Below are 13,601 nucleotides of genomic sequence, written 5' to 3' on the forward strand. Positions count from 1 at the left end.
TTAGTTACATTGAAAAATTAAGTTTTGGTTATTAAAGGTTTTAGTCTGTGGAATAGGTTCAGTGCTGCTTCTACCTTTTCATTGGCAATTTATAACAAATCTGCTGTGGCACAATAGGGTAAAATTTACTGTCGATGAAACTCACTGCAGGGGTAACTTTTCAATTACATGTTCTCAATGGCAAACCTTGACCTCTGAAAGTATCCATTGGAAACCCGGGCACAGTGCTCACCCAAATTCAATAAGGAATCCAAGAGAAACTTCTTTACTCAGAGTGGAACACGCTACCACGTGGAGTAGTTGAGGTGAATAGAGTCGATGCATTTAAGGCAGAAGCTCGATAAGTACACGAGGGAAGAAGGAATACGAATAGTCATTAAGTAGTGCAGAAAATAGAGACATGTCGAAGCTTTTCGTCTTTATCTAGCAAATGCTGTCCAATCGCGGAATCACATCTAATGTTGGACATTGTGTTTTGAGTTTTGCAAGCACGGGCTGGTTGGGTATGGCCTGTACCTTGAGGGACATGCTTGGTATGATCTGCCAGTCTTTGGGATGGACTGCCTATATACCTAGCATCACACTGGCATTGAAATTCATATCACATTACTCAATGTCCCAAAGACTGGCGGATCGTGTCCAACATGTCCCTTCTGCTGTTTGCAATGGGCAAGTTACAGGCCGTACCCAACCAGCCTGTTCTTGCAAAACTCAAAACAGTGTCCAACATTAGAATGTGATTCTGCGATTGGACAATATTTGTTAAATAATCCTCAGTGTGCTAGGAATTACGCTGACAACCAACTTAAGATAGTCGGGCTTGCAGTGTGGCGCATTTGCGCGTACTGGAAGTTACATATATTAATACACAGGGCACTGTTCTTTGCAGACAGAAAGAACATGTACACATATTGTGCCTGTTTCAGCTAAACAAAATAAGTGACCACCATTTGCTGGTGCTTTCCTCAGGGCAATGCATCGACCAGAGTCAAGCTGCCTGGTTTACATTTGAAACAAAGCTTAGCAGTAAACTGTCAGTCACCATAAATTGGTGCAATCTCCATGGCAATGTCTCTACCAGAGTCCACTTGCCAACTAATCAACACTCTCTTCTCATACAGTATAAAGCTATTGCTTTCCCATACATTGGTATTCTTGCGAATTATCCTGATGAGTGCAAGACGAAAAGCTTTGACAGCATGTCTCTATTTCCAGCAATACTGAAGGAGGAATAGAAGATTATGCTGATAGAGTTAGATAGGTGGGGAGGAGGTATGTATGGAGCATAAACACAGACATCAACCAGCTGTGCTGAGTGGCCTTTTTTAGTTCTGTACGTTCTATGTAATTTTCAATTGTCTCCTCTGGTCGGCATCAAATATACAAGATTGGAAAAAGAACCCTTTAGTGTGGTTGTATCAAACTCTTCTCTCTGCGGTTATAAAAAGAGGTAAGACCAATTTAAAACAAACAGTGGTCCATCAGAGCGATGGCCCATAAGACAGCTGTTGCGCTGAATTCCATATCGCTCCTCTCCTCTTGTTTTGATTAAATCAGTGCTACACATCATGACATTAAGAAAAGTAGCAGATTGCTTCCTTTTGTCAAAATTAATTCAACCGATTGTGCATTCTATGATTAATAGCTCACCATTACCTTGCTCCAAAAGCTGCTCCTCTTGTCCCTGAAGGAGAATCCAAGGCCTCTGTCGGTTTGGGCACCTTTTCCTTGTTCATTTGCTGCAGTATTGAATTCAATTCACTAATGACATTCGCCTTTGCATCAGTTGCAGCAGGGACTTTTACATCTGGTCCGTCACCCCATAACTTCGAGGTCCTCTGCTGTGGAGATTTAACAGTTTCAGGCGGGATGCTACTGGGAGGGGGAGGAGGTGCAGGCGGTGGCATGAACAAGCCGTCAATATTTTCTTCTATCAAAGCATCTTTGTAAATTGCATTATTTTTGTTGATGATGGGCTTAACTTTTGGCTTTGGAGGGACTGGAGGCTTGTCAATAGTAAACGTCTGCCCATCTGCATAGACTGTGCAAGTATCTAAGTTCTCTCCAGCCTCAGAAGACAACGTGGAGATACTGGAGACGGTAGAAATGGTGCTGGTCGTTTCCAAGTGATGGTCACTGTTGCTGCGACTGTCTGCCTCTTCGATCCCTGAATCGACGACATTGTCAAAAGGCTCACGTGGTGGGATGAAGCCAGTGGGCAAGGAATCAGAAAGACCAACAGGTTTTTTACCAGCTGAAGGATCTGGAGTTAAGTTGCGAATATCCCTGTTGTGCATCGGCAAAGTGGCGCAAGTAGCATTTTTACTCTGTCTCAGCAGATCCGAGAGAGATGGGATAGCTGGAGGATCCTCAGAACTCTCAAAACTATTGGCAAACTCCAGGGGTGGAGGTAAAGGTTCGGAAAATAGAAAATCTTCTTCCACATCAACGGACGCCAGTGGTGGTGGTGGAATGCGGAATGGCAAAACAGTGGAATCATCAACTGAACTGATAGTTATGACAGTTTTGGCAGTTTCTTTAGACACTAAAGCATTTTCCGTAGCTTTACGTTGATCTGATGCAATGCTCGCCGGGGAATTTTCTTCTTTACTTTCTGCATCCCCACTTTCAGTTGGCTTGGCTCCAACATCCGAGTGCACCATGAGCAGTCCTGGCGTCTTCTGCTTTGAGGTATCTACAGCGTCGATCAGCATGTTTTTCTTGTCATCGCTTTTCTTGTCGTCTTTACTCGTGTCCACTTCAAGCTTTGGGTTGGTCTCTTTTCGCAGTGTTGCGGAAGATTGGTTCGGTTTGGTAGAGCAAGAGGCAGAAGCAGTGGTCTCCGCATTTGACCTTAACTTTGTGTCAATGTACAGTGGTTTTGAGAGTTCGGTTTTCCCACTTTCAGCTTTGCTAGCATTTTGCAAAGGCTGGTCTTTCATTGTTCGATCTCTTGCAGCCAAAGCTAAGGCCAATGGAGTGTTTGAATCCAATATTTTACCAGAGACAGGATGGATGTAATTACTATTAGTATTGGAAATGTTTGATGCACTATAACCTTTTGTAGTTCCGATGTTAGAATCAATATCTTCCTTTTTAGAAGCAATGTTCAATATCCTTGAGCTACTTTGCACTCTTTGAGTGCTCGTGTCTGCACTGCTGTAATTAGTGCTAGCTTTGGATGATGGGACCAATAGGTGACTGTAACGTTCTTCATTGCCAAACATCCCTTCATCAATAGACTTGGATTGCCTCAACCGCGAACTTGGTAGGAGCCCGACATCTTCATCACCCATATCTGTTGAGAGAAATACAGGGGAGTGACGCTTTGCTTCTATTCTCTTTTCCCTGTCCCTCACTGCCCCAGCAATAGCTGCTGCAAATGGGTTGCAGAGGCCATCGTCGGGCCTAAGGTGACCTTGGTGTTCCGAAGCCTGGGTGTCAATTTCCATGCTGCTCCCTTGGCTGCTTTTACCACTGCTGCTGGTTGAAGGTTCTTTGACGATAATAGTGGGGATGGGAATGGAACATGTTTTCTCAGGGCTATCTTCTACTTTTGATTGCTTCACCAGCTGACCTTTTCTTCTGGCTGGTTTGGCAGGGACGTAGACTGCTTTATTCCCAGTGTTCCCGACATCAGAGTATGGATTCTCTGGCATGTTTCCCCTCCTGTTTCGCAAGGTCTGGTGTGACATAGCATTTGGCTTATACTGGTCTTCAGAATCCATGGAATATTGTTGGGAATCTTGCCTGTAGTACATTGCTTTCTTCTGTCGATCCGTGCCAATTGTTCCCGTGCTATCTGGCCTGTTGGAATTATGGGTTCTTAAGCCGGAATTATGATTGAAGCCAGGCCTTATTGTACCATAACTCCGTGGGGTGGAAGGTTTGGGTGTGTTATAAGGAGGTGAAGGAGGGGAAACTGATGGGGGAGGTGGAATATCTTCAGCAGTATCTGGCATTGACAAACTTCTGGTAAATTTTAGTAAAGGAGGAGCCAAGAATTGTTTCTCTTCTTCTAACATACCTGCACACAAAACAAAAACCCAAAGCATATTTAATCAAATTGATCTCAAAGTTCTTCCACAACGAATTAAATTTCTTTCAGCAAACAAGCACAAGACTTGTAAAATTGAAGATCATTTTGGGGCAGAGCTTATGAAGCAGTGCTTCTGTCTGGCAGTGACTGGCTCAGCTCAAGTCCATATCGAGAATTTGGATGTAGGGATCAGCACCTGTTGATTCATTAAGATTTATTGTTTTACCATGCATAGTATTTGGGCAGTAGCTCATTTCATTTATTGTCCTAAATAGCAACGACAAGGAAACTCAGTGAAGGATATGAAGGGGCTCAAGTTAGACTAATTAAAACAAAACTGAATGCTACAGAAAAACAGGTTTTGTAACATTGAAGGTCTATTGCTGAACATACGTGCAAGGTGAATTTTTTTTTTGGACAAATGAACAAAAGAAATAAGTGTGCATATTTTCATGGAAATTGGTGCAGCTATCATCTGTTCTAGTGGTTGCCTTTAATTGGGGGGGGAGGGGAGGGGGAGTTGGGGTGAGAAACTAGTCAGCAATAATGTGGCACAGATGTTTAATGCACTTGGCACAAAGTCCTCTCTCCGGTATCGTAAAGGAGACATTAGCCCATCTATTTTTTAATTGGGTGACCAATTTCATTAGAATAGCAGAGGGGAGAATTGGTTCTAAGCTATCAAGCATTCACACAAGAACACTTGTCAACAGTAATTTCTCCCTCTGTGTGTCTAATGCTAAAATTTCAAACAGAATAGGCACACAGTTCAAGACAAATACTGCAAGTGTGGAATCAATCATGGCAACAAACAGCTTTCATTGACTGGCTCTCAGAAATAATTCTTTTAAATTTTGTTGGTCAAAACAAATATATATATATATATAAAAAAGGTCATTTGACTGCTGGCAGTTGCACCTGTTATGAGTGCACATTGAGGTCTGGGCAAAAGCTAGGCATGATTTTCCAAGTAGCAGCCTGAAAATTGTGCACAGTGCACGTCTTGATTTCAAGCACGCACTGATATCAGGAGAGGCTTCCTCCTCAGGACCGTTACTGAGTGGGTAGGGGAAATTATTCGATAGATTGTATACGAGCGCCAAAGAATTGCTTTGCAACTTCACATACACATCATAAATAAATTCAATAAATAAACTGCATGCAAACAATTTTGCTCAGCTTGACACCAACAAAAATATTGCCACATTACCTATGGATTTCTGCCTTCGCATAGTTCCGTGTGGTATTTCTAGATAGGGGCTGTTATGGCTCCCTGGGACTGTAGGAGGCATTACAGCAATACCCTGCCGTTCATAGATTGACTAGAAATAAGAAAGCGAGGTTAGTTACCTCAATGTTGCACAATACACTGCCACATATTTTTAGTGGACTGCATGGAATACCCTACTGAGACCCATGGGTACCTGTCTAGAGGCTCATCTCACTAGTCTCACAGACCAACACACTTACACTGGCAGCCCCCAGCCTGGGCCTTCCCTCCTCCAACAGGGGTTTATGTTTGGTGTGGACAGCGGTCTGCCCCAGACAAGGTGCCTTCCACCACCTCCCTCCCAAAATTCCCAGTGAAGGCCAGGATCCAATGTATTGAGGTCCAGGCATGAGCTCGCGAGCAGTCTGGTGCATTTTTGGGGCCAGTCAGGTCAAGGGTGATAAAAAGGAAATAAAGCTGAAAGTTGTCAACATGCAATGCTGACCCCTTGCTTACGGATATTGTTACTGAATAGCAGCATGTGGATGAGGAATGGTATGGGGGCCAAAGGTGGAAATGTGGAGCAAGTCAGGAGGTAACTGGGGGAGAAAGAGAAATGATTGCAAGAAGTGTGCTGGCATTATTGGAATGGACAGGAATAGAATCATTAGAGAGCATCACCACAAGAGTTGGGACCATGAAGGAGGAGGAGGAGGAGGAGGAAGTGGCCAACCTTGCCATAGGCTGTGAAGAGGTTCAGGAGGACAAGCAAGGATAACATCTCATACTCACAGAGGATATCATTGGTGACTCTGACCTGGGTGGTTTTCATGCTTTGGGAAAGTAGTTTATGCTGGAAGCGAGAATTAAGCCTAGCAGAGATAGTTGATTGATCAAGAGTTGAGTTGGGAGGGTGCCAAATAGGCAGCAAGTGAGCTTCAGGGAAGAGATGGTAGATGCTAGTGCAGGGCAGACTTGCAGGGTTCAGAACAGGGTGAGCAAAGTGGGAAGAGGAGGAGGCAGAAAAAGGCAGCAACAGAGGAAGGATAAATTTTGGACACAAATAAATCCATACAAGTTTCCATCATTGAAATTATGCACTCAAACCCTTCATTACTAGTTATCATCCATTCTATCTCTGTAGGAGATCTTTCAGGCTCATACACAGATTGCTGTTATCCTCGGAAAAGTGGCTGCATTGTGCTGGGATTCAGGAGATCCCAACATACATGCTATATCCTTCCCTGACAATCAAACCAAATTAACACTGGGGAAGGATCAACATTATGAAAGGACGATCATCATTGTTCTTTTTATAGGAGGATAAATATACAATAAAAGGTTAGTTGTTTGGAGAAGGCGGAAATAATGGAGATGTTGATTAGATAACATGTGGAAATACTGTCACATCACGTCAGATGTTATTCTTGCTTCACGGACTATGCCTACACCCTCCTATCTGGATCAGGACTCACTTGCCATTGTTGCTTGATATTTAAAACTATACCACTGCCACCATACGTTTAAGATTCCATTATCTGCTAGGCACTTTACTAATTGGACTGTCACCTTATTTTTGGCATAAACAGCTGCATGAGATGAACCAACTTTGCCAAACATCTGTCAGGAGCATTGTAACCCTCTGCACAAATTAGGAAACTGTCTTGCTTTCATATGTTGTGTTCAGACTGAATAATTGCCAAAATAAGCTGCAGGAACTTTAAACCATACATTTAAAAGAAAAATCACGTTTAAAAAAAACTTGGACATGCACTTGAAGTGCTGGAACCCACAGGGCTATGGACCAAGGGCTGGAAAGTGGGATTAGGCTGTATAGCTTTCTTTGATCTGGCACAGACACGATGGGCGGAATGGCCTCCTTCTGCGCGATAAAACATTCTATTTCTTATGTACTCACATTCGCATCCGCAGTGGGAGGAAAACATCTGCTTGAAGGACGCTGTTTGATTGTTGCCACCCGTGAGTCCACAGTTGCATTTTCGGCAGCCCTTGACTGTTTGGGATTTGATACTATTTCATCGAGTTTGTCTACGGAAAGCAGAGGGACAGTTTGTTACATGCTTACAGCGTTCAATGAAAGCAGAAGAAACATTTCTGCAAACTAGACACAAAACTCAGACAACATTTTCATGCACACAATAATATCTTGCTGCACATTAAATTCAGCACAGTCAGAAAGTTGCTATTGCACAAGATGCATGCATTGTTAATTTGTGTACGCATTGATTTATTTATTTTTTACTTAGTGTGGTTTGAAACGCAGTTCTCCTCTTCAAACCCTCTAGATGTGATGGATCAAGATCTATAGTAATGTAAAGATGAAAAGAAGGGTTTAGAAAACAAAAAGCACGATATTGAACAGTCATTTTGGTTTTACTTGATCTTAGGCACAGTTAAACAAAAAATAGGAAAGCTCCAACAGCATACTGCCACATGCTTATACTCAACAACATCTGCAACCAAAGTGGACTCATCACCAGAGATCAAAAGTAATCAGTTATTCAGTGAAGTATGATAACTGCTGAACAAACAGGGTTTATATTGATGAGCCTCATAACTGTTTCCAATGGAAAGGAATATCTGGGGTGAAATTGGCTGCGGATTTTTCACCGTGCCCAATCTTCTTTCCGTTGAAGTTCACAGAATGATAGTTTAAACTTTCTTGTTTTCCAGTCTGTCACTTGGTTTGAAATTAAAAATCTTAGCAATATTTTCCAAGCCAATGGAAAATAATAAATGGCAAGGTGAAAAGTCGGCTGCCGATTCACTATGAGCCTGTTCCAGACTGCTGGTGTGGACCTTTCTCATCTCCTTAGTCTCAGGTAAAATTGCAGAGTTCACGAAGCTGGCTTCATCTGTTGGACACGCATGGTTCAATTTTGCAAACTTGCATTAGTGTTATACTTCGGACACAAGACAGAAAGGCAACCTGTACTTAAGTCATATTGTTTGTGAAAGAGTCACCCAGGATAGATTTCACAAGAACACTAAAAATAGGAGCAGGATTAGACCATATGGCCCAACGAGCCTGCTCCGCCATTCAATATGGTCATGGCTTCAACTCCATCTCCCACCTGCTCGCCATGTCCCTCGATTCAGAGTCCAAAAATCTGTCTATCTCGGCCTTAAATGTATTCAATGATGGAGCATCCACAACCCTCTGGGGGAAAGAATTCCAAAGATTCACAACCCTTCGAGTCATCTCAGTCCTAAATGATTGGCCCCTTATCCGGAGACTGTGCCCCCCTGTTTTAGATGCCCCGAGCAGTGGAAACAATCTCTCAGTGTCTACCCTATCCAGACCCTTCAGTCCAATAGGATACAGAGGTCATTTTCTGCTAAATATGAGACTTAAGTGCCATAACTTCAATGTATTTAGAAGCTACTCAATTGGAACTGAAGAGCTGAAGCACTTGATAAAACAAGGTCCATATTGAACTGGAGTCTAATCATTTTCACCACACACAATGGGCTGGATTTTATGGAGCTGCCGGGGGTCCTGACATCAGCCCAAAAGGTGAGGGAACCCTGCCTCAGCACTTTGGATACTACCCTCCCCCCACAGCTCTATTTAACAGAGCTTGGGAAATTAACTGCCCGGTGCCCGGGTCTCCATCCCTTTAAGAATGGGGATCCCGCCTCCGAGAGCTGCCTGCTCAGAGGTGGCCACTGCTGGTACTACACGATGCCCGTGACCAGGACCAGTGCTGGATCCCTGGACCCCAGTTAAGTGTGGAGGGTTCACCAGCACTAGACTGGCAGACCCCAGTGACGGGAGGCTGGGCATTGACGACGGGTAGGGTAGTTGTTAGAGGAAGGGCTGGCTGGGCCACAGATTGCCCGTGGAGGAGCCTCCCACATCCCCAAACCCGTAGGGAGGTCGCCTTGTTTCACTGGGTGACCGGCAATCTCCCCAGGTGGTGGAGACTCCCCCCACAAACCTGCTGGTTAAATACCAGCAGCGGAGGGACGAGGTTGTTGTTAAGTGGCCATTAATTGGCCATTAGGGGCCTCAATTGGCCTCTGGAAGGGAAGGCTGTTCTCGGCCTTCCCTGCCCTGGACTAAATTCCAAAGTGTAGGGAAGGCAACGGGCATTCCATTCTCATCTTCCCAAGTAATCTTATGGGCCCCCCGCCTCCATTCCCATCCCTAGGGACCAATAAATCCAGCCAATATGCCATGCAATTTTTGCTACTTTAGAAAGAAATTAAAATAGATTTTGACCAAACATCAGGAACATGTATGAAACTCCAAACTACAGGGCGGCGCAGTGGTTAGCACCGCAGCCTCACAGCTCCAGCGACCTGGGTTCAATTCTGGGTACTGCCTGTGTGGAGTTTGCAAGTTCTCCGTGTGTCTGCGTGGGTTTCCTCCGGGTGCTCCGGTTTCCTCCCACATGCCAAAGACTTGCAGGTTGATAGGTAAATTGGCCATTAGCAATTGCCCCTAGTATAGGTAGGTGGTAGGGAAATATGGGGACAGGTGGGGATGTGGTAGGAATATGGAATTAGTGTAGGATTAGTATAAATGGGTGGTTGATGGTCGGTACAGACCCGGTGGGCTGAAGGGCCTGTTTCAGTGCTGTATCTCTAAAACTAAAAACAGTAGATTCATCTATTCAATTTGCCAAAGGAGAAATTATTCTAATTATGTTAAGGACCAGTTATTTGGTCACTCAATTGGATTTATAGGTTCCTTGGCATAGTACAATATCTGCTGGGATATTGCCAGGGCGCGGCGTTTGGGGGGGATGGGTAGGGAAGGGCGGTAGACGGAATTGGGATTACAAACCTTAGTCATGCAGCCCATGAGTTTAGCGTGGCCTGCTTCATGACATGTGGAAAGTTTCAATTCTCAGCCACCCACAACCTTGGCGCTTTGGCCACGTGACCCATTAATGGGCCTCTAAAGAAAAGCTTTGTGAAGCGGGTATGTCTATGACACTGGGGAGTGTTGCAGGCTGAAGCACCGATCTCATACTGGACAGTCACTGAGTGGTAATGACACTTTAATAAAATAATAGAGGAAAGTACAAAAGTTGCATCAATTGAAAAGGGAGACAGTGGAAAAGATAATCTACAAGGAAAAATTTGTTTTTAAAAAAGAACTTGATGATTAAATACAGTATAATATACAAATATTGAATAATTTCATTGCAAGATATATATTTAAAATTACATTTACAACAACTTGCATTTATATACTCCCCTTAACATCACAAAACGTCCCAAGGTGCTTCACAGGTGCGATCATCAAACAAAATGGGACACTGAGCCACACAAGGAGATATTAGGACAGGTGACTGAAAGTTCAGATAAAGAGTTCGGTTTTAAGCCATGACTTAAAAGGAGGAGGTGGAGAGAAATAAGAAGGGAATTCCAGAACTTAGAGCCTAGGCGACTGAAGGCACGGTCACCAACAGTGGAAACTGGTGATACGCAAGATGACAGAACTGAAAAAGTGCATATATCTAGGAGGGTTGCAGGGCTGGAGGAGGGGCGAGGCCTGGAGGAATTTGAACACAAGGATGAGAATTTTAAAATTGAGACACTGGTGGACCGAGAGCCAATGTAGGTCAACGAGCACAGGGGTGGTGGGTGTACAGGGCCCGGTTCAGGTTAGGATGTCAAAAGGAGTGATTCTGTGACAACAAAAGTTTAAGCAAAGGCATGTAAGCAAGTTTAGTGAGATTATACAGCATCAGAAAACAGGCCACAAGGTTATCTTCGGCAGTTAGATATTCACCCAGTTCTTTGTACCAAATGAATAAGTTAAGAATCGTAATTCATCACCTCCCAGTTTAATGCAAAACACTTAGCTGAATGGCCCACATTGTAGTGCGAGGTATTAAGGCTGTGGCCTTCAAACCTCTCTGTGCATGGGATCCCTGAAAGTATTGATGAGATTCCAAGCATCCCCTGTTCTATATTATTGGTATGGAGCATCAGATATAACTGCCCTATTGAACCCACCGATACATAAATGAGATCTATGAAATTTGATGATCTTACAGACTTGAGGTCATCAAAGGCTTTATATAAACGCAAGTCTTTCTTTTGACTAGATTCACTAATAACTAGCGGATTCTGTCAAATTGGATAACACTACAGGTTTCCCAGAAAAATGTTAATATTTTAGTGGAATGAGAAGAGAAGGACTTGGCGGATGATGAGTCTAGGGAAGGGAGGGTAGATAGTCTGGGTCATGTCGTTATCAAAAAGGAGGTGGTGTTGGGCGTCTTGCAAAGCATTAAGGTAGATAAGTCCCCAGGGCCTGATGGGACCTACCCCAGAATACTGAGGGAGGCACGGGAAGAAATTGCTGGGGCCTTGACAGAAATCTTTGTATCCTCATTGGCTACAGGTGAAGTCCCAGAGGACTGGAGAATAGCCAATGTTGTTCCTTTGTTTAAGAAGGGTAGCAAGGATAATCCAGGAAATTATAGGCCAGTGAGCCTTACGTCAGTGGTAGGGAAATTATTAGAAAGCATTCTTCGGGACAGGATTTTCTCCCATTTGGAAACAAATGAACTTATTAGCGAGAGGCAGCATGGTTTTGTGAAGGGGAGGTTGTGTCTCACTAACTTGATTGAGTTTTTTGAGGAAGTGACAAAGATGATTGATGAAGGAAGGGCAGTGGATGTTGTCCATATGGACTTCAGTAAAACTTTTGACAAGGTCCCTCATGGCAGACTGGTACAAAAGGTGAAGTCACACGGGATCAGAGGTGAGCTGGCAAGATGGATACAGAACTGGCTCGGTCATAGAAGACAGAGGGTAGCGGTGGAAGGGTGCTTTTCTGAATGGAGGGCTGTGACTAGTGGTGTTCAGCAGGGATCAGTGCTGGGACCTTCGTTGTTTGTAGTATATAGAAATGATTTGGAGGAAAATGTAGCTGGTCTGATTAGTAAGTTTACGGATGACACAAAGGTTGGTGGAGTTGTGGATGGTGATGAGGATTGTCAGAGGATACAGCAGGATATAGATCGGTTGGAGACTTGGGCAGAGAAATGGCAGATGGAGTTTAATCCGGACAAATGTGAGGTAATGCATTTTGGAAGATCTAATACAGGTGGGAAGTATACAGTAAATGGCAGAACCCTTAGGAGTATTGACAGGCAGAGAGATCTGGGCGTGCAGGTCCACAGGTCACTGAAAGTGGCAACGCAGGTGGATAAGGTAGTCAAGAAGGCATACGGCATGCTTGCCTTCATCGGTCGGGGCATAGAGTATAAAAATTGGCCAGTCATGCTGCAGCTGTACAGAACCTTAGTTAGGCCACACTTAGAATATTGCGTGCAATTCTGGTCGCCACACTACCAGGACGTGGAGGCTTTGGAGATGGTACAGAAGTGGTTTACCAGGATGTTGCCTGGTCTGGAGGGCATTATGTATGAGGAGAGGTTGGATAAACTTGGATTGTTTTCACTGGAACGACGGAGGTGGAGGGGCGACATGATAGAGGTTTACAAAGTTATGAGTGGCATGGACAGAGTGGATAGTCAGAAGCTTTTTCCCAGGGTGGAAGAATCAGTTACTAGGGGACATAGGTTTAAGGTGAGAGGGGAAAAGTTTAGAGGGGATGTGCGAGGCAAGTTCTTTACACATAGGGTGGTGAGCGCCTGGAACTTGCTGCCGGGGGAGGTGGTGGAAGCAGGTACGATAGCGACTTTGAAGAGGCATCTTGACAAATACATGAATAGGATGGGAATAGAGGGATACGGTCTCCGGAAGTGCAGAAGGTTTTAGTTTAAACAGGCATCAAGATCGGCGCAGCCTTGGAGGGCCGAATGGCCTGTTCCTGTGCTGTACTGTTCTTTGTTCTTTGATTTTATAAAGCAGTCTTTAGCAGCCATAGTACATTCTACACTGCCTTGCTAGTAGTCACAAATGTGCCTTAACACAAGGATCTTGGTACAAGACAGCCCTATGACGCCGTACACATTGAAAGTAGGATGTGTCTGCAGCTACAGTTTTTGACATGTAGCGTACAATACAGTATGATGGGGTTATCAAAGGGTATAAGTGACTGTTGGGGAACGTTATACTTGAGCGTCTTGTATTCAACTCAATTGAACTAGCAGAGTATGAAATTCAATACCAGCGTGGTGACCGTTAACAAAGTAACATCGCCAACAGCGTTTTGTCCCTCAAAGGGTCTATTAAGCAAAATAGAATGCCCACCAGCCTCAATGTAAATCATGAGTTGTGTGCACCCAAATTCCAGAAGCAAAATACTGTGGATGTTGGAAACCTGAAATAAAAACAAAGTGCCGGAAGTACTCAGCAGGTCTGGCAACATCTGTGGCGAGAGAAACAGTGTTATGTTTC

The 13,601-nt window shown here is 44.1% G+C and overlaps 1 protein-coding gene across 11 annotated transcripts in view; it reads right to left on the minus strand.

Annotated features, from left to right (window-relative positions):
• Positions 1 to 13,601, minus strand: part of shank2b (SH3 and multiple ankyrin repeat domains 2b) — a 1,108,014-nt gene that overhangs the window by 32,732 nt on the left and 1,061,681 nt on the right. For 10 of the 11 annotated variants that reach the window (XM_068046566.1, XM_068046567.1, XM_068046565.1 and 7 more), the window contains 4 exons: positions 7,513 to 7,572; positions 7,168 to 7,298; positions 5,250 to 5,361; positions 1,657 to 4,027 (listed from right to left, as the gene is read on the minus strand). In XM_068046566.1, the coding sequence (XP_067902667.1) occupies positions 1,657 to 4,027; positions 5,250 to 5,361; positions 7,168 to 7,298; positions 7,513 to 7,572 (2,674 nt within the window). Of the gene's footprint in view, positions 1 to 1,650; positions 4,028 to 5,249; positions 5,362 to 7,167; positions 7,299 to 7,512; positions 7,573 to 13,601 lie in introns of all 11 variants that reach the window. The other variant, XM_068046568.1, reaches the window with a different exon arrangement.

The sequence above is a fragment of the Heterodontus francisci genome, chromosome 14, assembly GCF_036365525.1.
Source record: "Heterodontus francisci isolate sHetFra1 chromosome 14, sHetFra1.hap1, whole genome shotgun sequence".
NCBI lineage: Eukaryota > Metazoa > Chordata > Chondrichthyes > Heterodontiformes > Heterodontidae > Heterodontus > Heterodontus francisci.